General features: G+C 42.8%; 1 protein-coding gene across 1 annotated transcript in view; it reads left to right on the top strand.

Moving 5' to 3' along the window:
• MMP16 (matrix metallopeptidase 16) overlaps positions 1–22,052 on the top strand; it is a 274,400-nt gene that overhangs the window by 219,199 nt on the left and 33,149 nt on the right. Inside the window, exon 7 of the mRNA XM_015415474.1 lies at positions 15,817–15,955. Coding sequence (XP_015270960.1) covers positions 15,817–15,955 — 139 coding nt within the window. The remainder of the gene's footprint in view (positions 1–15,816; positions 15,956–22,052) is intronic.

Genomic DNA, 22,052 nt, shown 5'->3' with positions numbered 1-22,052 from the left:
TTCAGATCTGGAGTGTTATAATGAAATAATGAAATGAAATAAAATAACACACTTTTTTTTCTCTGAAAACCATAAACAACTACATACAGTGCAGGCAAGAGTTTTGGGGGAATTAAATATTCAGGTTCTTCTAACTCTTTTGTACTTACTGAGGAAGTACTGTAGATGAATAGTAGAGCACATACTTTGCATGCAGATGGTCTTGGACATCTTCAGTTGAAATAATATCTGAAAGAAGGGCTGGGGAAGACCTCTGACTTGGGAGGTTCTATGAGTCTGTCAGAGTAGGCAGTACTGGGGAGGATTTTCCAATGGTCTGACTCTGTACAACTTGTTCACATTTCGTCTGTTGGTTTGGAAATCATGCAGCTACATGGCTATTTGTCTTAAGCTAACATGGCACATTTACATTATGCAAATTGTGGGGTTAATTGCTGGGACAGTATGCACTGCAACTGAAGTAGTGTTCTGTGTAATGCACATTAAGAAGAGAAGAAGAATAAGAGAAGAGATTGGATTTATACCCTATCCTTCACTACCCAAAGGAGTCTCAGAGTGGTTTACAATCCCTTTCCCTTCCCCTCCCCACAACAGACACCCTGTGAGTTAGGTGGGGCTGAGAGAGCTCTCCTGAGAACTGCTCTTGAGAGGACAGCTCTGAAAAAACTTATGACTGACCCAAGGTCACACCAGCAGCTGCATGTGGAAGAGTGGGGAATCAACCCCGGTTCTCTTAGATTAGAGTCCGTGCTCCTAACCACTACACCAAACTGGCTCTGCTGAATTCTTTCTGGCCTTGGGAAAGTCATTTAGGTTTTATTTCCATTTCAATCAAGCTAAGCCAAATAAGCAATTTAAAAGAAGAAGAAGAAGAAGGAGTGCCCTTGAGCATGGCTTTCCCAACTGAAGTTATTTTTATATGATAGTTCTACCCCCACCAGAACTTGGTGTGTAGTATAACCATTTACACTGCTGTTGGTATCCTGCTAACAGGTATAATGCAAGGTGTGCAATGTGAATTATAACTAACAGTACACATTAGAGCTCCATCCATGGCCCAGCTCAGTGCTGAATTTGTGGTCTGGATGTTCATGAAATTAAATACGACTCAAAGGGTTCTTTAGAGGCTGGTGAGTGAAGCTTGGTTTGATTTTGTGTCCGTTCCATTTTAGCAACTGTCTAAAGCCTTTTGCATGGTGGATCAGCAGATACTCATTGCACTGGTTCTGTTTGATTCTGCTCTGGGCTGCTCCAGGTGTCAGTACCAACTAATATGAGGGGGACCTCAAATTGTATCAGCATCAATCTCTGTAACTCTCTGCCTTTTTTTGAAGGGAAAAAAGGGTTTACAGTGGAATGGAATGGTGGAAAGTTTTGACAGATCTGGGCAGAGGATGTTACTTTTCTTTTAAGACAAAGCCCTCCATTTGTAAAACACTAAGACTGGATGGTGCTGGAAGAAATGCTTCTACTCCCTGAGCCATTTCTAAGCCGAATTACTCCTTGTTCAAAAGCCTGACAAGGAAGAAGATGGCCTGCCAGTCATCTGGATGTAACTACTACAAATTGGTTTGGAAGGCTCACATAGGTCAGAGATGAAGTGAGAAAACGCTGAGGAAGAAAGAGCTTGTCGGCAAGTAAGTGTAAAATATAGGAACCTCACCAAAGAGGTAAAGGAGTAATGTCCCAGTTGAGGATACACACTACTTTTTTCTGTGCTTAATAGGCCCAGTTTAGTGTGAGAGACAGTAAATACTGCCTTGGATTAATTGCATCACTATATTTTGGGGGCTGCCCTGAAATTATTCTGGGATTAGGTCACTGGTGCGGAAGAATGCTAACTATTGCAGAGTTTCAAGGGTAGTTGCTATTGTCCTGGGCGAAACAGTACCGGGAGCAAGGTGGTAGAAAGGGGGCATGCAAGAATAAGAGGTAGAGCCTAACAATTGGACACAATATTTCATAGAGGATTGACAGTGGTGTCTATCATGTAAATGTACTCCCCTCTTTGTTTCAGCTATCACTACAGGCAGTTTATGCAAAGCTCAACACCAATATCTCATTATTCTAGATTAGCGCTGCCAGGCCTCCCACTATGGCAGGAGACCTCCTGCTAGTGGTCTTGTTTGTCTGCCACTGGTGTCAGCAGAATTTTTTTTTTGAAAAAAACCCACTGTAGGTAGTGTCAATGTCACTTCTAGGGAAGACCTAAAATTGATGTAGGGTAGCCCTATGGTTTTCCCTTGTATGGTCGTGGCCCTGCCCCCAGAATGCTCAGCGTCATGACGTCACTTCCCTGTGACATGCATGTGCGCAGGAGTCCCCCGCCGGCAAGGTAGGTAACATTTGGCAACCCTAAGATCAGTTGTAATAGTGGGAGATCTCCAGCCACCGCCTGGAAGTTGACAACCCTAGTAGTAGCACAGATATATGAAGAAGACACAATTCAGGTGGACCCTCTTTAAAACAGATCTAGGTGGACATCCGTGTTGGTCAGAAGCAGTAGAACAAATTTTGAATCTAGTGGCACCTTTAAGACCAACAAAGTTTTATTCAAGGTATGAGCTTTCATGTGCATGCACACTTCCTCAGATACATTGAAATGAAAGTTAACAGTTCATATATGCTACTTTGCTGTTCACCTATGGAGAGGCATCTGCCTATATATATGTGAAGTGTTAACTTCCATTTCAGTGTATCTGAAGAAGTGTGCCTGCACATGAAAGCTCATACCTTGAATAAAACTTTGTTGGTCTTAAAGTTGCCACTGGACTCTAAATTTGTTCCTCTTTAAAATAGACTGCCTTTCAAGTATAAGTGAAAGTCCATTCACTTACTGCTTTTATTAGTTGTTTTATTAGTTGGGCCTTTCATTTCTTTGAACCAAGAATCTACTTCTGTCATATTTCAGTCAACTTTAAGTGTTTTGGTCTAGGACCAAACTAAAGGCGTTATTAAATTCACAAATTCTTCAGTATTCTACATATTATGAGTACTTTGGTTTAAAAGTTCCTTAGCAGAAAGATTCTTTTTGTTTACTGTAGAATCTGCCCTTTCACGGCACTGCCAATTCTGCTCTGAAATCCTGTTCTTATGAGATACAACTTGAGCAGAGTATTTTTCTAGGTTGTTTTGGCAGGCCTGAGAGTTAGGCTATAAATTGCTTAAATGATTAGCTAATCAAAACTTATTGAGACTTATGCACATCATGTGGGAGTAGAAGGTGAAGACTTGGCTATATAAAAAAAGTCTCATGGGAAAGTGAAAAAAGTTTATATTAGCAACAGTTCTTTTGCTATTATACTAATTGCTTATGAGCATAATTCATTCTCACATGCAATAAACAAGGTCAGTCTTCTTAGGCATTGTAGCTTTGGTACTATATTCATATAGTGCCTTTAGTGTATGCAAAGCTTTACAGTGAAACATTATATTTCATTTTAATAGCTGTAATTTATTTAATTGTTGCTGTTTAGATACTTCTGTTAGGAAGCCCACAGTCCTGTTGCAGGGCAGACTAGACCCCTTTGTACTTGAAAACAGAGCAGAGAGAGAGCAGGAGGACAGAGGAGAAAGGACAGCAGCGGCAGGAAGAAGAACAGAAGAATAAAAAGAAGCCTGATAAAGGGCCAATATTAAAAACCTAGTGTATAATTGTTATATACAAAAATACGTGTATTTATTAGGAACATATAATGGCCAAATGGAAGTCTCATTACACAGTACAAGTGAACCGAATACACAGGCCAGTACAAGTGACCTGACACGTTTCTGGCCCTTGGGGGCTTTCTTCAGAGGGGAAACAATTTGAGGTACAGATAGACACATGTTACAGTGTTACATGTTACAATGAAAACACAAACAAGAAGTTGGTACTGGACCAAAAAAGGAAAGTTCAGCAGCAAGGTTAATAGACACAAGACAAGGATGTTTATGAGGCCTCTTAAGATGAGAGTCATGTGTCTGGTGCCAAATGCACAGCTCTAGAATTAGAACAGCTTCCAATTCTGGTCCAGAAAATACCTATGAGACCATCTAATCAGAGCTGGAGTGTCTTCAGCAAGTAGCAAGTAGTTACCCCTGTAGTTCTTGATTCCGGGTATTGGGTCAAGTTAGTTTCCCCCTTCCTGTGTCTTACTGAGCAGAAGGACAAACCCTAGAGTTATCGCTCTTCTAGAACTGATGAATTTCACCTTCTAAATTTCACCTTCTAAACATGAGGCAAAATAGAAGTGATGGGTTGTCACCTCCCTCCCCCTAAGGTATTTAAACATTCAAATCTGCCAGGTATGCTCATCAGAGGCTTTGTGATATTGAATTACAAAACGAAGAAGCTTTGCTACCCAATAACTTTAGAAATATAAGATCTTGGCCTAATTTGACTGCTGCTCCTTATTTATATAACACTAGGGGAAATGCCCGTTGCAGGAGGAGGCAATGGGCCCTAGGGAGAGCTGTTGGCTTGGGGGAAGGGGGCTGGGCCCGGGCCCGCCCAGCGAAGCAGGGCCGGGGCGCGGTGTGCGGCAGTCTCCCCCACCCCTGAGCATGGCCAGGGCCAGCGGAGTCCCCGCCAATGCAGGGCTTGCAGCCTGGCTGGCAAAGACCGCCCTGTGCGATGGAAGGCCAGTGCGGGCTCCAGAAAAAGGCCTCGTGCTTGGCGGGGCCACAATCTCACCCCACTGGCGGAAAGGTAGGAGAGCGAAGACATTCGCGGTCGGGGCGAGTGCCTCAGTCTGCGCTGGATAATCGTCGCACGGTGCATGGAGGCGGTGGTCGGCGCGGCGGGAGGGGGGCTGCCGCCTACCAGTCCCCAGGCGCAGCGGCCACCTCCCCTGTCCCTGAGGCCAGGCGGCCCCGGCGTAGGACCCCCCTGCCAAAGAAGGTGGTGGAGCGAATGAGCTCCTCACCCGCCATCCTTGGGCTCTGCCGTCCCCCTCGCTGACATTCCACTTCTCCGGGGCTGCCGCATCCTCCTGGCGCCGGCTCCCGCCCAGCCCTGTCACTTGGCCTCTCAGCCTCCCTTCCCCGGCCCCTGGCAGCGACGTTCACTCGCAGCATTCGCCTCCCGCCTCCCAGCCAATGGCACGCCAGCAGCCTTGAACGGCAGCTGGTGAGCCAATGGCTGATGGTGTGCATTTTTTCTCCGCTCCCTTACTCAATTATATCTAAGGAGAGATTACCTATGAATCCTATAGATGGGCCTTTTCCAGAGCCTGTTTTGAGGCACTCCCTTCCTCTGTACTGCAAGGTAACATCACTCGAGTTCCAGTGCATGAACATATATGCCCATGCATGGCTAATATGGTGGAATCAATTACTCATGTCCTCCTGTTCTGCAGATTCTATCAGGAGGAACGAGACCATCTTCTGTCTAGATTTAGCTCTCTGCAGTCTTATCTTGACTTTAGGCCAAAAGTCCTTTGTAAATTCCTCTTAGATGATGTTCAGAACTCAGTGACTTACGCTGTAGCAAAATTTTGTTGCTTAGCTATTAGGAAACATAAACTTATTTTAACTGAAAAAAATGTATGATTCTCTTATTAACATTATTTTACTAATTTTATTTTCTCTTGTTAATGTTTTTATACTATTTCTGTTATTACTATTTTAATCCTTCTTATATCAGAATTGTACTGTTTGACTGACTCCTGCTGTAATAAATCAGATCGGATCTAATTGAATTGTTTTTTTTTTGTTTCCCTTGAAATTCCCTGCAGTTTTCCTAGAACCCCCTGATTTATTTCAAAATCTCACTTTAACTGAAATGTAGTAGCAATGCTCATTTTAAATCTTAAAATGCCTTGCATACAACAGTACATCTTTTTTCCCCAGAGCATCTTTAAACTGTATGCCTTCTTTCAAAGCCCACTCTGCATTAAAGGGAATAAACCCCTCTTCAGAGGATGAACTAATCAATGTATATGCTTCTGGCAACACTTACACACATTGTAAGAAGTAGTGAAGGAAAACAAGAAACATATACATTAGTTTTAGCCTGTACATTAAAAGTATAAAATATAATGCTTTTGAAACTAGGGTTGCCAATTCCCCCCTGTATGCACAGCGGGGGACTCCAACCGCCGTCCGGGAGCGGGGTTTTTCCCTTGGATGACAGCGGCTGCGTCACTTCCGGGTGATGTGCTGACGCCAGGCACGTTATGTGCTTTGGGGGTGGGGTTCCCCCAGGGGCCCGATCAGCCGCCGGCGGGTAATGGGCCTCTGGGGCGGGGGTTTCCCCGCCCCCCGGGGGGACTTGGCAAGCATATTTGAAACCAATGTTTGTTAAATACTACATAGAGCTTCCAATGGATAGTGTCTTCTTTAAGCTTTTGTCCATGTTGTGACCACCTATGAGAACTGTGACCCCTCAGAATACACGACAGCTTCGTTTGAAGGATCTGTGTTGCAAGAGCTTAGGTTGCATTATCTAGAAGAAAATCCAAAATGTGCTACCCAGTGCACACAAGCAGTTTTGGAAGGAATAAATTGCCTTGGATGCCATATTATGTGAGCAAATATATGTGTATTAAATGAGCATTCAATTAGCAGCAAACCAGTGGTGCAGAAAGCCTTTGTTCCAAGCAGGGAATAATGGACATTCTATTGATTTGCAGTGGTCTGCGGAAGTTAATAGACAGAATGGAATCCCCCTACATTGGAATCTAGCCATGACACTGAAGTGAAACCAGAAATTGTCAGGAGGCCTTTCAGTGTTTACAAATAGCACTACACTTTTGCATCAATTATTGGGCAGTTACATAGAATATTTATACACGTGCTGTTGTACAGATTGTTCCAAATGAAATAAATGACATTAAAAGCCTGGAACACAATGGAGATCAAGCCTTCATAATTCAGGTTTCCAAGTTTTCTTTCAGTTTGTTCAATTTTTGAGCATAGACTGCAATAGACTCAGACCATGAAATGTTATTCAAATAATACTTTCTCTGTCTGAAGTTTCACCAGAGATGTTTGATCACTCAGTTGATTTGATTCAAAAACAGTCCACAGACTCCACAAGTTGCAATGGACATAGTCAAACATTTGACATGTGTTCTCAGTTGTGTGAAGAAATCCCTTTTGCACATGTGTGTTCTTGTACTGATTCCCTATCACTTTCTTATAGCTCCCGTCCCCAGTCCACTGCTCTCACCTTCCTTTCCTGTGTGCTGTTGACCGCATTCTTTAAGTCCATAAAACGTGCTTATCACAGTGAGTCATTTATAGATGTGAAATGTTGCCTGCTATCCCTTATGGCTGCCTGACCCAGTATTAATTAATAGAAAAGGTAGGGAAACTGAAGTTCGGGCATAATTGGAACATGCATGCTCCATGATGCTTTGTCAAGACTATTCCCAAAACCATTTTCTTCCCAAAGGGGGAAAAAAATATCTCAGAACAGGTTCATGATTTCTCTGTGGCCAGCAACCTTTCTTCTTTTGTTTAGTTTCTGTGGCCAAGAAATCTTTCGCTCAGAACTGAATTCTTCCAAACTAATTAACTAACAGAGCTCATCCAGTATTTTGAAGATTAAATTAACCAAGGCTTTCTTTGTTTAATTTCATCTTCAATAGGAGGAATGAGGACTATTAGTGTGTCAGTTTTGGAGTAGTGCAGCTCCAAGCCTAGGAAGTTGAGGTGAAATTGACTAAGTTTCTTACCCATAGAAGTGCTGTATAGGGGGAAAGAAAGGAGAGGAGCAAGGAAAATGGATAAGGAGGAATGATGCCAACTCCACATGCACAAAAGCTGCACACACAGCTTAGCTGTTTTTAAAAGCGACATCACATAATGATCCAGTGCATAGTAATCAAGTATGTGTGACCTACAGTTACCCAGCCACCATGCTGAATGCTGCAACTGTGCAGATACAAAACTGCTTGCAATACTGCTTGCAAGTAAATATTTGAAGTGATCAAATCAGTCAGCTTTCCATCCATCTGGTGGGGCCTGGAGATCTTCCAGAATTACAACTCCTCTCCAGACATCAGTTCCCCTTTTTAAAAAATGACTGCTTTGGACTCTACGACAGGTGGCATTACATGCTCATGATTGCCCTCCCCTCCCCAAACCCTGTCGTCCCCCCCCCCAAGGTTCCACTCCGAAATCTCCAGAAATTTCACAACTCAGAGTTAGCAACTCTACAAATCAGGCTTGTCTTGATAAAAACAGGCATTTCAAACAAGATTAGTCTGAACAACAATCATAATTTTTTGTGAAGTTTCCAACTTCCATGATTTTTATCCAATAACGTGTTAACCAGTTAACTGGAATACTAATTACAAAATCTGTCCTTGGTCATTTAATGTTGTCAAAAGTATACCACCAAACCATAGAATCTGTGCATTGATCATTGCAAACATAGCATCACAAAAGTAGAAGCAAAGTCACAGTGGTAAAAATTTCCATTTTGGGGCATAATCCACTCCCTCCCACAAGTACAGCTGTGGCACCTTCGTCCCTTCCTTTCCAGCTGGCACTTGAGCACACGTCTGCATTGCAGTATGCCAGCTATTACTTCAACCGGAAGGCAGTGCATGCCTTCCATGTATGCATCCATCCATTACTCTCCTCCCCGGGGCCCTAGCTGGCAACTTAGTCATGTACTACATGTTATGCCTTCAGTGTGAAGGATGATCTGAAACTGTGTCTAGCCGGAAATCTTACCTAAATGCCCTCTCCAATTGACTCTTTTCTCTCTGCTGCCTTTCTCACTTTCTAACAAATGACTGGTGTTCAGAGCCTCATGAAGGAGCAGGGGGGACAAGAGGGTCATTTGGCCCGGCCCTCTCAATCACGGAGGGCCTCAAATTTATTAGACTTTTGATGTTATCTCCAAATGAGGTTATACATATAGTCACAGAGATACAGTGACACCACTGGAAAAAGAGAACATTCATCATATAATTGTGAGCTTGTGTCCTATTACTGGGGCACACCACCTGTAGTATACACTATGAATTAATATCCACCTCTGGCGGTGGCAGTCTTTGTAACTCTTGTTTTGGCATTTCTGGTTTTTTTTAATATACCTCAAATTATGTAAGTGGCCTAGGCCATCTCTCAACCTCTAAGAGGCCCTTCTGGTGCCAACATCCATGTTCTGACTAGGTCTGTGTTCATGAACTGGATAGGGTCAGGAGTCGAATGCTCCCTCTAAACTGTGCTAGTGTGTGCTGCTGCATGCTTTCTCATCCCTTAGTGCTCTAATTTTGGGGTCAGCACAAGGCAGGTGACAACCCCCCCCCCCTCACAGTGTGGCTGCTGGATTGGGACATGGCACTGGTGGTCTGGCCACAGTTGTATGAGGCGGGCTTCCTCTGGAGCTGGCTGCCCTTCCTCCTTCCCAGCTTCCCTTGGCTTGCCTGGGGGCGGCTGGACCCCTTTCTCACTCATTGCTGGGAGCTTTTCCCACTCTTAGGGCAGAAGCCTCGGCAATGACCCCCCCCCTATCCACCCACAGATGCACTGCCCCTGCTCTTCCCTTTCCTCCGATGCAAAGAATTAAAAAAGTCAGGTTGGGCTTTGCAAAGCTGCCCAGGCAAAAACAAGCCACTTTGGCCCACTGTCCTGACCAGGTTCATCACAAACAACTTCCCACCCTTGCATGGGTTTCTTTTTTAAAATGCAGAATTGCAGCAGGTTGCGGATTGCCTTAGCATGCAGGGAGGTGAAGCATCTCGTCTGCAAAACAGCCAAGTTTCCCCCTTTCCTGCTGCCATGCTGGGAAGGGGGCAGCTGCAACGATTCCCATTTAACTCTCCAAAGAGTGGCTGGAAGGATTTGGCCACTGCATTGCAGGAAGTACATTCTTGCTTTAATCTGGGGCAGGAGCGGATGATGGGAAATAAAGTTTTGCTCTGGTTGGAAGTGGTACATTACAGAAAGAGGGTGATCCCCCACCCCACCTGGTGGTTACTGCGTTGCAGAAATTAACTTTTATTGTACTGTGTGTCATGTACACGTACACACAAAAACACACAGGGGGCATTGTGGAAAGTCAGATTTCCATGTGACTTTGCACAGACACATAATGTGGCTTGTGGTTCACTCTTGAGGATTACAGGAAATTCCTTTTTGTTGTGAACAGGCATTGTGTTGCTGAAAAGGAGATACTGGTAGTCATTGGCAGGATGTTACACAGAGACACAAAAATCTGCTTCACCTGGCCCTTAAAAGTATTAGCCCTCACCTCTGGGCTTCTTGTGCAATTGGGCCAGCCCTGACCCCCCCCCCCTTACTTTTTGGTTGGCACAGGCTGAGGGGTTTGGTTAAGATGCTATCCATTTTTGAGTTTTAGTTTGACAGGCTGGAGTTAGAAGGGAGCAGGGTAGCTAGGAAATAGGACTATTTGGGGATCTATGCTTATTGCGATAGTCAAATGTAGAGGGAATATTGCTCACCACTTTAATGCTAGTAGCTCTTTGACTCATGAATTAGAATTTCTGCTCACAGTACTCTACAGCTTAGAGGGAACATTAGTCCTTCTTACACAGCACCAGTTTGTGCATACAGACTTTCAGCTACTTGGGCCACAAATACAGGCACCACTAGGTGGATTGAAATATATGCCCACTACTTGAGAAGGCCATTGCATAGGAGTTATTTCAGATGGTCTCCACATTGCCAGCATAATGTATAGGCTTGCTCTTAGTTTACAGATGGGGGCGTCAGGGGGGAAAATAAAGATGTTTTGACACATTATATGGTTTTCTATTTTGGCACAGCCATTGCTGTTTAAGGTCAGGAGACTCACATTAAGCATAACTACTTCTTTTGCTATTCTTCAAAGTACATATTGTCACAATAAAATAAAAGCTTTATGTACACATCAAGACAGAACTGCTGTGCTAAATTGCCCTCTGTTTTTATTCTCGAAAATGTAAGAGCGACCTGGCCCACCAAGCCTAATATTAGCGTGAAGTCTATTCTGCAGGTCCTTAGTTCACACCCAGACATTGATGCATATGTAGTACCTTGAACAGAAAATTAGAGGCTTTCAGTGTCATGCTGCCAGAGTGTTTCAACGGATCTTTTGTCCCTGGTGATTAAGAAAGAAATACCTGGCACGATAAAATTGGATTCTGGTTCTTTGTGTTTAGCAGAACACACTGGCTCTGTGATTTTCTCCTGTGCTGAGGGTTATATTCAGAAAGGGTGGTTGTCAGGAAGATGGATTAGATAGTTTTGCGACAGGTAACGTGTAGTTTGATAGATTTTACAAAATACTAGTGCCGTCAGCATGTCTGCTGGAACCTTCAATAACTTTAGAGTTTTGAACAGGGAAATGTTTTTGCTAGCTTCATTCTTGACAGGTCAACTTCTAGTTTTTCTCTTGGATATGGTTTTGTATAAGTTTATTTGGATCCCATTGAAGAAGCTAGACCAGTATCTGAGGCTCTGGTAAAGGAATCTGCAAGTAAACACCTCATCTACACAGGGCAGTTGGTCTGGAAGCACAGGTGTTTTGAAATGAACGAATGAATGAAATATATACACATACACACACACATATACATAGATGTATCATAGAGTCTGAGCATAGAGCAGGGGTCACTGGGAGTAGGGGGAGATATTCGTGCATTTCCTGCATTGTGCAGGGGGTTGGACTAGATGACCCTGGAGGTCCCTTCCAGCTATATAATGGTTAGGAGCGGACTCTAATTTGGGAGAACCAGGTTTGATTCCCCACTTCTCTACATGCAACTGCTGGCGTGACCTTGGGTCAGTTAAAAGTTCTTTCAGAACTGTTCTATCAAGGGCAGTTCTTGAGGGAACTCACTCAGCCCCACCTACCTCACAGGGTGTCTGTTGTGGGGAGGGGAAGGGAAAGGTGATCGTAAACTGCTCTGAGACTCCTTCGAGTAGGGGTGGGGTATAAATCCAATCTCCTCCTCCTTCGTGTGTGTGTGTGTGTGTGTGTGTGTTCTTTATGCTGAGTCAGGCTGCTGCAGACTATTGCCTACTCTGACTGGGGGTGGTCTTACTATCCAACATTTGTTTCACGACTGGAAATACAAGGGATCATCTGCACATGCCTTACCATTGAGCTATACTCCCTCCTTCAAAGTCAACAAGAGCAGCTTTGTGCAGAATGTTTTACTGCCACCCCACTCTGGATGCTAGGCAGGTGTTACTGCCAGTTGATAAATATGATGGGGTAGAGTGGACAAAACAAGATGAAACCAATGCTTCTAGCTCTGACTGTGTATTTGAAATGGCAGCCTGCAAATCAAACTGAGTGCGAGTGATGTTCTGCTAAGTGTGTTGCAGTGTCATCACAGTTAACATTAGGTATCTCAGTCAATCTAGACAGAGACAGCTCAGGTTGCCTCAAACCATTCACTGTCCATACTACCTCTACTTGACAATAGTGCGCTGATACAGTGGCAGGTAAGAAGTGCTATTTCATTGCTGGTGTCACTGCCAGGAGATAATCATTTTTAAAATGCTCTGTGCCACGACTTTCCTGGCTCCAGCATTATACTTTATTCCTACATAGGTTTACCAACCTCAAGGTAAGGCTTGGAGTTGCACCCAAATTACAGTGGATCTCCAGATTACAGAGATCAGTTTCCCTGGAGGAAATAAGTGAACCAAATAGGGATCACAGTTACAAGGAAATACATCAAACAAATACTGATAAAAATGACAATGACATTTAATACATCTTATGAACATCCTTTGCTGTCTCCTTCTTCTTTTACCTTCAGCCTTTCCCAGCATCAGGGTCTTCTCCAGTGAGTGCTCCCTTCTCATTTGGTGGCCAAAGTATTTGTGCTTCAGCTTCAGTATCTGGCCTTCCAGGGAACAGTCGGGGTTGATTTCTTTTAAGCAGGGCTTTTTTTGTAGAAAAAGCCCAGCAGGAACTCATTAGCATAATAGGCCACACCCAACATATTAGCATATTAGGCCACACCCCTGACAGTAGCTCATTAGCATATTAGGCCACACCCCCATGTTACCAGAAGTGTGGTCATCCAGCCACACCCAACTTTTGCTTCTTATTCTGTTTACCTTGTTTGTTGTCAAAACCCACGGCCTTTTTTTGTAGCAGGAACCATTTGCATGTTAGGCCACACACCCCTAATGTAGCCAGTCCTAATGAGTTTCTGCTGTTGGGTGTGGCCTATTATGCTAATGAGTTCCTGCTGGGCGCGGCCAACTCGGGAGCCAGCTGGAACTTTGTTCCTGCCCAAAAATAGCCCTGCTTTTAAGATTGACTGATTTGATCTCCTTGCAGTCCCAGAGACTCTCAAGAGTCTTCTCCAGCACCATAATTCAAAATGATCTATTCTTTGGCACTCAGCCTTCCTTATGGTCCAACTCTCGCAGCCATACATGACTACTGGGAATACCATTGCTTTGGCCATACAGACTTTTGCTGCCAGGGTGATGTCTCTACTTTTTATTATGCTGTCTATGTTTGCCATAGCTTTCCTCCCAAGGAGCAGGTGTCTTTTAATTTCATGCCTGCAGTCACCGTCTGCAGTGATCTTGGATCCCAGGAACGTGAATTCTGTCACTGCTTCCAAGACTCTTCCTTCTGTTTGCCAAGAAATGATGGGGCCGGATGCCATGATCTTAGTTTTCTTGATGTTGAGTTTCAAGCCAACTTTTGCACTCTCTTTCACCCTTAGCAAGAAGCTCTTTAGGTCCTCTTCACTTTCTGTCATTAGAGTGGTATCGTCTGCATATCTGAGGATGTTGATGTTTTTCCCAGCAGTCTTAATTCCGGTTTGTGATTCATCCAGGCTGGCACTTCACATGATGCACTCTGCATATAAATTAAACAAGCAGGGTGACAATATACAACCTTGTCGTACTCCTTTTCCTATCCTAAACCAATCAGTTTTTCCATATCCGGTTGTAACTGTTGCTTCTTGACGCTTATACAGGTTTCTCAGGAGACATGTGAGGTGGTCTGGTACTCCCATCTCTTTAAGGACTTGCCATAGTTTGTTGTGATCCACACAATCAAAGGCTTTAGCGTAGTCAATGAAGCACAAGTAGATGTTTTTCTGGTACTACCTTGCTTTCTCCATAACCCAGAGAATGTTGGCAGTTTGATCTCTAGTTCCTCAACCTCTTCAAAACCTACAATTTCTTTTCAATATAATGATTTTCATTTTTAAAACTGTACTACCTAAAGTTAGAGCCCAAACATGGGTGGCAGAGTGATTTTATAATGACTTGACAGAGCACAGTTTCAATAGCAACTTGTTACTGGATGCTTTTGTGGGGGGGTTTAAATGGTTCTTTTTTTGGAAGGTGGGGGATAAAATCTTTGGGGATGACAAAATGGCATTTGCCCTGTGAAACTTATACTTGCGTCATCTCCCCCCAGAACAGCATCTCATCATCTTTGATGGATGATGCCTCAACAGCCCAGTCTGCAAAACTCTTCCAAGCATTTATTACTGTCTGAGTGAAAACGTGCTTCCTAATGCCACTTTGAACGAGTCTTCACCTTTCTTCTCTGAAGGCTCCCATGCCTCATCTTCTGCTCTTAAATAAAATTTTAGGAGGCTGACATCTGTGCTGACTTTGAGAAATCTGCTTCAGTTAGATCTTTCTAGGTATCTTTTTCTCTAAGATTGAATTTAATTTTTCCTTCTCTCCCCCCCCCTTTTCTCATTCTGGAAGTTGGACAATTAATCCTAAGAATTGCTTTACTGTCCTTCATTAAGTGCTGCTGTATATCTTGCAGCTGTGAGTGGCTGAAGTGTAAAACGGTAACCTAAAATGCCACAAAACTTTTCTGTGTGAGAAACTGAAAGATGCTCTAAGAGACGGTAAAAAAGCTAATAAAACTATGTGGAGGTTTTCATGACTTGTTTAAAAAATATTAGTGTGAAAACTGGCCATTACATTCTGACATCTTTAGACACAAGTTAGACCCCCCCCCCAAAGAATAGAAGACACTGTAATACCATAATATGGTAAGACTGCCAGGTCCCCCATGGCCACCAGCCGTGGATGGGGGGGGGTAGGTTTGCCAGCTCCAGAATGGGAAACTCCTGGAGATTTGGGAGTGGAGCTTAGGGAAGTCAGGGACCTCAGTGGGCTACAGTGTCATAGAGTCCACTCTCCAAAGCATCCATTTTCTCAAGGAGAACTGATCTCTGTAGTCTCAAAATGAACTCTAATTCCAGAGGATCCCCAGGTCCCACCTAAAGGCTGACATCCCTATATCGTAGTATAACAGAGTATATAAAGTTGTCTTTTGTCAAGTCAGACAACTGTCCATCCAGCTCAGAGTTGTCTATTATTCTAAGGTACAATGGTCCTCTGACAGAGGTAGGTTTTGCCAAATCTGCAATTTGAGATCTATAACCAGAAATGCAGGGGACTAAATATGAGACCTTCTGCTTGTAAAGCATGTGATTTCTTACGTAACTATATTCCTCCTATTTTTCACCTTGGCCTCTATCCCACCTATAAGAACATAACTATAAATTATGAGAAACATGAGGCTGCTTCTCTTAGTGTTATCTTTCTATCAAGAACATGCTCTCCTTCTGTACCATGTTATGAGATAGTGGAATGGAATGTGCGTAAGAGGTAAGTAGTACATAAACTTGCAGTATTTCCAAGCTCCCTACAATTGTTACAAGTTCAGAAGAGTTATGTCTGCACTGAGCCTTTTGCAAATCTCAGGTCTTTAGGAGAACAAGCACTAATATAAAAAATAGCAAAACAGAAATGTACAAGATTGTTGTCCAAAAGAGATGTTAAATAATGTGTCTCTGAAAGGCTTATAAGTATGTCTGGATGCCACCAAGTGTAACAAGAGGTGCATTTGTTTGTTTCCAGGATCAGTGGTTTTGGCGTGTCAGAAATAACCGGGTGATGGATGGATACCCAATGCAGATTACATATTTCTGGAGAGGACTGCCTCCAAGTATTGACGCAGTTTATGAAAACAGTGATGGAAATTTTGTTTTCTTTAAAGGTAAGAAGTGAAAACAAAGGAAAACTTGACTAAACCGTTGTTAAGAAACTTGTGGGAACATTGCATATTGTGGCAATTTTGGACAGATACTGAGTGCATATTCCTTTTTACATTCACTGCCCTGCTCGTGCATGTTGCTGTGTTAAGTAAAGAGATAAAGTTGCCATTCCCCACAGGGGTGTTACCTTGTTGTCCAACCTTTGTTCTGGTGAGGGATGGAGGGAAAAATGGGGGGGAAGGGATTCAGCATCGCACCAATGTAGCAACATCACTTTCCGTGCAAACCAAAGTGACATCATGTCATTGCTGCAACACTCTAGAATTCATACAAAACTACAATTAAACCATAGAGTTTATTTATTAATATTTATATATACCAATGTAGCAACATCACTTTCCGTGCAAACCAAAGTGACATCATGTCATTGCTGCAACACTCTAGAATTCATACAAAACTACAATTAAACCATAGAGTTTATTTATTAATATTTATATATTCCTTCATTTATACTCCACCTTCCTCTGAAATGAGGACCTGAAGTGGCTTACGTTGCTCTCCTCCTCCATTTTATCCTCACAATAGCAAGAGGAGCTGGATGGAAGAGCCGGCCTCACCCACGACCTCTTTGTGTCAGTCAACCCTGATGTACAGAACTTGCACATCTAACCACTCTTGTAGGTGGGATCTTGTACCTTCCATTTTTTAGATCTTTATGCACGTTCGATGTACATGTAGACTGTATAAGGTCTGATTACCACGTAGAGATCATGGTTAGGCCGGAAGCACAGTCCTCCAGGTCCACTCTCCACTCATTAATCACACCTAGATTTAGGCTGTCTGACTATCAAGAAATTTTGCAAGATATAGTGCCTGGATAAGAGATTTCTTCAGGAGATCAGACAGTACAATATTATCCTTGCTACTAGGAGTAGTTCCGCTGAAATGATTTAAAGGTGACTTCAAGTGACTCTTTGTAGCAGTAAATTTAACAGCAGAGGTTCAAAGCTGTTAAATAAAATACTAAGTTCATAGCATAAATTGTCGAGTTGCTGAGTGGCTGTATGATAACCTATCTAGATTTTTTTCCCCTGTAGCACTTTTAACATAGAATCTGAGAAATGATCTCTGATAATGTTAAATTACTGTGGATCAAATGGCAGAATACATGGTCTTGTTTTCATGGATTTTGATGGTCATTTCACTGTAAATTAATTTGCAGAATTTGTGCTGTATTGTCCTTAAAGGGACAGATTCCATAATTAAATATATTAAAATCCAAAGGAGGTGGTAGAAAGTGCTGCAAGTTGTAGCTGACGTATGGCGACTCCATGGGGTTTTCAAGGCAAGAGACAAACAGGGGTGGTTTGCCATTGCCTACCTCTGCATAGCAACCCTAGGCTTCTTTGGTGGTCTTACCATCCAAGTACTAAGCAGGGCTGACCCTGCTTAGCTTCTGAGATCTGACACCCTTTCAGAGCTCCAGTGCTGGCCAGTATCCACAGATGCTTTCAACAGCAGAAAAAAACAGTGTACTTTCAGTTGACATAGGGAAGTCCACACTGGCATTGCAATGTTGTACAGAATTACTTAGGTCCACATGCATAGTGCATTCATCTACAACATGCAGGTGCTTACTCCTATGCCATACTTAGGCTGTGATCCTAAAAACATTTTCCCAAGAGTAAGCCCCATTTGAGGCTTACTCCCAGGAAAGTATTCTTACAATTGCAGCCTAAGTGTGACACAGGCACATAAACTCCTTCTGAGTTGACCTGCTTAGGATTGTTACCTTAGAGCACCCAGCTTTGGCTAGTATATTTAAAATGACTTTGTGGACATCAGGAAAATTTAATGAAGATTTGCGATGATACTGAAAAAAGTCCTTATTCAGTTGTGTAGTTCTTGTACATCAGCTTGAGATGCAGGAAGCTACAATTTCTCTTATTTCTCTTTCCTTTTCTAAGTAATCAGAGCTGGTTATTTTCAGCATCAGTTGTTTATCCTGCTTATCATGTCATTTGTGTTATACGATCGTTTATGTCTTCCTGATATGGTGACATTACAGATTTCAGGTGGGAAATGAATTATTAATAAAGATCCTGTTTTCATGCAAATATCCTTCATAATTAAAAACTGCACAAAGGCTGGGAAATGTGGCATGCAAAATTGATTTTTTAGGAGCATTTCCTCCACCCCAAATCTTTGCACCAGCCGTCAGCTGTTACTTAAAATTAAATATGCATCTAATTTGAGTTTAATGTGAAAATTATACTTTGTGTCGAATAAATACTAGTTTATCATTGCAACCTGTTCACTGGGAGTGAAAACCCACATAGGATATGATTATTTTAAAAGCTAGGATTGTTAAGGAATATTTGTGGCGACAAAACTAGAGGACCAGATGAAAATGTTCTGTATAATTCTACAGGTTATAACGATGGCTGCTTGTAGCTCAGAGACAGGGTTTCCATTCTCCATGTAGGGCCTGGAGAGCTCCTGAAATTACAGAGAGCAGTTCCCCTGGAGGAAATGGCTGCTTTGAAGGGTTGACACTATGGCATTATACCCAGCTGAGGTACTTCCCCTCCCCAAATCCCATCCTCTCTAGGCTCCACCCCCAAAATCTCCAACCCAGATTAGCCTAACCTATCTCACAAGGTTGTTGTGCAGATCAAAAGGAGGAGAGGAGAATGATGTTAGCTGCTTTTGTCTCCACTGTGGAGAAAGACTGTACTTTTCCTGTGTGAAGGCTGCAGGGAGGTGGGAGGAGATGGAAAGCTGAAGTCAGAGGGGCAGATCAAGACAGGCGAATGGTTGGCTGGGAAAGAGATAGAGTTTCCACCCTCAGGTTTGGTAATTCCTGGAGATTTGAGGGGTGGAGCCTGGAGAGGGTGGGGTTTGAGGAGGGGTAGGACCTCAGACAGGTACAATGCCATTGTTGCCAGTCTCCAGGTGAGTTCTAGAGATCACTCAGAATTAGAACTGCTCTTCAGATGGCAGAGATCAGTTCCCCTGGAGAAAATGGTGGACTCTGTGTCATTATACCCTGTTGAGGTCACCACAATAAATTGACGCTGAGTGCCAAAGGCCAGGGCACCCGCCTAGAGCTTCTTTCTGGAGCTCGTAGTATTTCTTTCCACAACAGGCCTTATTCCTAGTTTAAGGATAAAGCCAAAAAAATCTTTGTGTGTGTGCTTTCATAGGTAAATGTCCTGCCTTTATGGGTCATCATGTACAAACATTGTGCTGGCAGGTGATATAATTCAAATACCTACTCAAAAGGTATGGACATTTGTTTCCTTAATTCCATGGTGTTTTTTCCTGTTCTGTAGAATTCTCTTATGACATCTTGAAATCCTTCCTAGCACGGTAAGGAATTTCAGCATAGCTGAAAACTGTCAAAGACATCTGCAGTGTTAAACGCGATGCCAAGCCAAATGCAGCAGTAAGAAAGTTGTTGCAAAATTCACACTGCTGGTGCCATAGCTTTCAACACTGCTCATCCAACTGTTTGACAGTTTCATTTTGAAAGCTAAAAATTTACTGGCAGTGGAAGATGAAGATATGGGTGAGAGGGAAGTCACATTGCCCACACAGGGGAAAAAAAATCAGAGGAAGTTTGGGGGGGGGTGGAGAGAAAGCATAAGGCAAGAAGAAAGAAGGCTTGAAGCAAAATGCATCCATAATACAGATAAGATGGGCATGGGGATCAGATGTAGCAGCCCAGCTGTTCACCTGCTCTCTGTGCCAGAGGGTAGCTGAGTGGGACGTTTTATGAGCTCTTTTGGCACAAGGTACTGTGGCATGCATACATTCACACACTTTTATCGGCAAGACTGTTCAGAAGTTATGACGGTGAGTGATTGATTTTATGGGGGTTTTCTTTTTCTGATGTGTACACAAATTACAGATGTAGGATTCTTAACGAATGCACCATGAAATTCCATTGGTGATTACTGGAAAGATTAGCAAATTGTTGCTTAGTTGATGGTAAGTCCTATACGAGCCTTCTTCAGTCATTCTGAGTAGGTAGAATGGATTTATGGGTGGGAGGAGAGCATCACAGGAGCAGTCTCCTCCCAAGGCTTAAATGCATTCACTGGGACATGCATAGAGTTAAAGGGTGTACAGCCCTCCCTGCTTATTCAGGGTTCCTGATTGCATGGAGTGAACCCTGCATTGATCTGTGCATGTAAAAGGTACAAACTCCAGTTTGCTCAGGCAACTGTCATTCACACATCACAGCAAATTTATGCCACCATGGAAGCCTTCAGTTGTGTTTCACGTGCAAGGAGCAGATGGCACACGCGGGCATAAAACACAGTTGTGTCCATGACCATCAAAAAACAGCTGTCTGACTCTTGCAATGTCTGAATGCACCTAGTGTCTTACCCAATAAGTTATTCCATTTTCCGGATCATTTGCCCAAAACTTCTTGATGAGTTTATGGCTGAGCAGATGTTTAAAGCAAAGTCTACACCTTCATGTCCAGCTAAAGCTCTCTATCCATTTGACGATACTGGATCACTTTACAGAACTGGTCCAGCCATTACTTTTCACTCCCAGAATGCTTCGGTGGGGCAGTGCTCCACACAGTGGCATGGAGACATTCCTGTCTGACGTAAGGACCGTGCCAGTTCTTTTGACCTGCCTTGGCTATACTACAAGCTGCATGCATCATTCAGCAACCTCTGCATGGGAAAATAATGTTTTTTTAAACTGGCCCCACTGTTAACTTTTAGTTCTGTTTTGTCTGCTTTTTTATCTTAAACAATGTTCATATCCAGTTCTTAGTTTGAAAGCTTTCTTTTGTTTCTGACATAAATTCTTCTGAAATGTTCCATCTCTCACCTCCTTTTCCAGCTGAATTTCAGCTGTTTTATAATATAAGTGTTTGAGTTAAAGAGACAGAACACAACTTTTTTTTTTTGCAAGAAAACATAGTCATATCAGTCTTGAGTTTGCTGTATGTACTGCTCTCCATAAATAACATTGGCAGATGTGGCAGAATAAGCCTATGACCCAGAACATGCTGGATCTCTCTTATCCTGTAACCAACAGAAAACATGGATGCAATTACTGTTGCCATTGCTTAACAAGATTCAAGGTACTATATTTTCAGCTATGTCAGAGTTCAATTGGCTTAGGCCTCAAAAGGAAAGGGAATCTTCAAAGCAGGATTTTGTAACTGAAGCTAACTATGATTCCCTCATTCCATGTTATTTTGTCTTAGCTGTGTTTCTGCACTGAGGAGTCAAGTCACTTCCCAGAGGTCTGCAGACATTATCAGCATGGGCAGTGTTAGTTAAGACAGCAGAACAGGAATAAGTGCATGAGAAATCATTCAAAGAGCAACCGCATAGCTCCCATTTTACAACATGAAGTCACTGCTTAGCATAAGTAAGCAGTACCTGCAAAATCACCTGGGAATTTACTGTACAAGCTGCATTTTGCTTTTTAAAAAAGAAGAAAAAGAAGCCACACTATCCTCCAGTGCTATTGTTTTTCCATTTGGTTCTGTGCTAATTCTATGCCAGGGATTATTAGAAAAGAGGTTAAATCAAAGTAATCTGGTATAGATCTATAACATAGTCCAATCTGGAATACTGTATACAGCTCTTGTCACTCAATCCCAGAAAGGGTATTTGCAGGGCTGGAAAGGGTCAACCAAAATGATCAAGGTGTTGAAGCACTTTCTCTGTGAAGAAACACTTAAAGAGTATGAGGCTATTTGGTTGTTGTTGTTGTTGTTGTTTTTAATAGCTTAAGGGTGGAACATGATAAAGGTTTATAACATTATGTATGCTGTAGAGAAAATAGATAGCTCTCAGTCACCTAGTACTAGAATTTGGGAACACCTGATGTATAGTAGATTCAGGACAGACAAAAGTACTTCTTCACATAGGGTTGGATCCAGCCAGCTTTTTCACTCTCACCTAATTTCTCTCCTTACTCCATCATAGCCTTTTTGTGATCAAAGGAGACCGCCCCTTTCTTTTTCACCACTGAAAAATTTGGTTGGATCCAACCTATTATTTCATTTATGGGGTTCACTGTCTCGTGATGTAGTGATAACCACTCTGGCTGATATCTTTC

This window comes from Gekko japonicus, unplaced genomic scaffold (assembly GCF_001447785.1).
Source record: "Gekko japonicus isolate JY-2015 unplaced genomic scaffold, Gekko_japonicus_V1.1 scaffold1427, whole genome shotgun sequence".
NCBI classification, from domain to species: domain Eukaryota; kingdom Metazoa; phylum Chordata; class Lepidosauria; order Squamata; family Gekkonidae; genus Gekko; species Gekko japonicus.
Note: the sequence above shows the minus strand (reverse complement) of the source record. Positions and strands in the feature narration are given on the sequence as shown.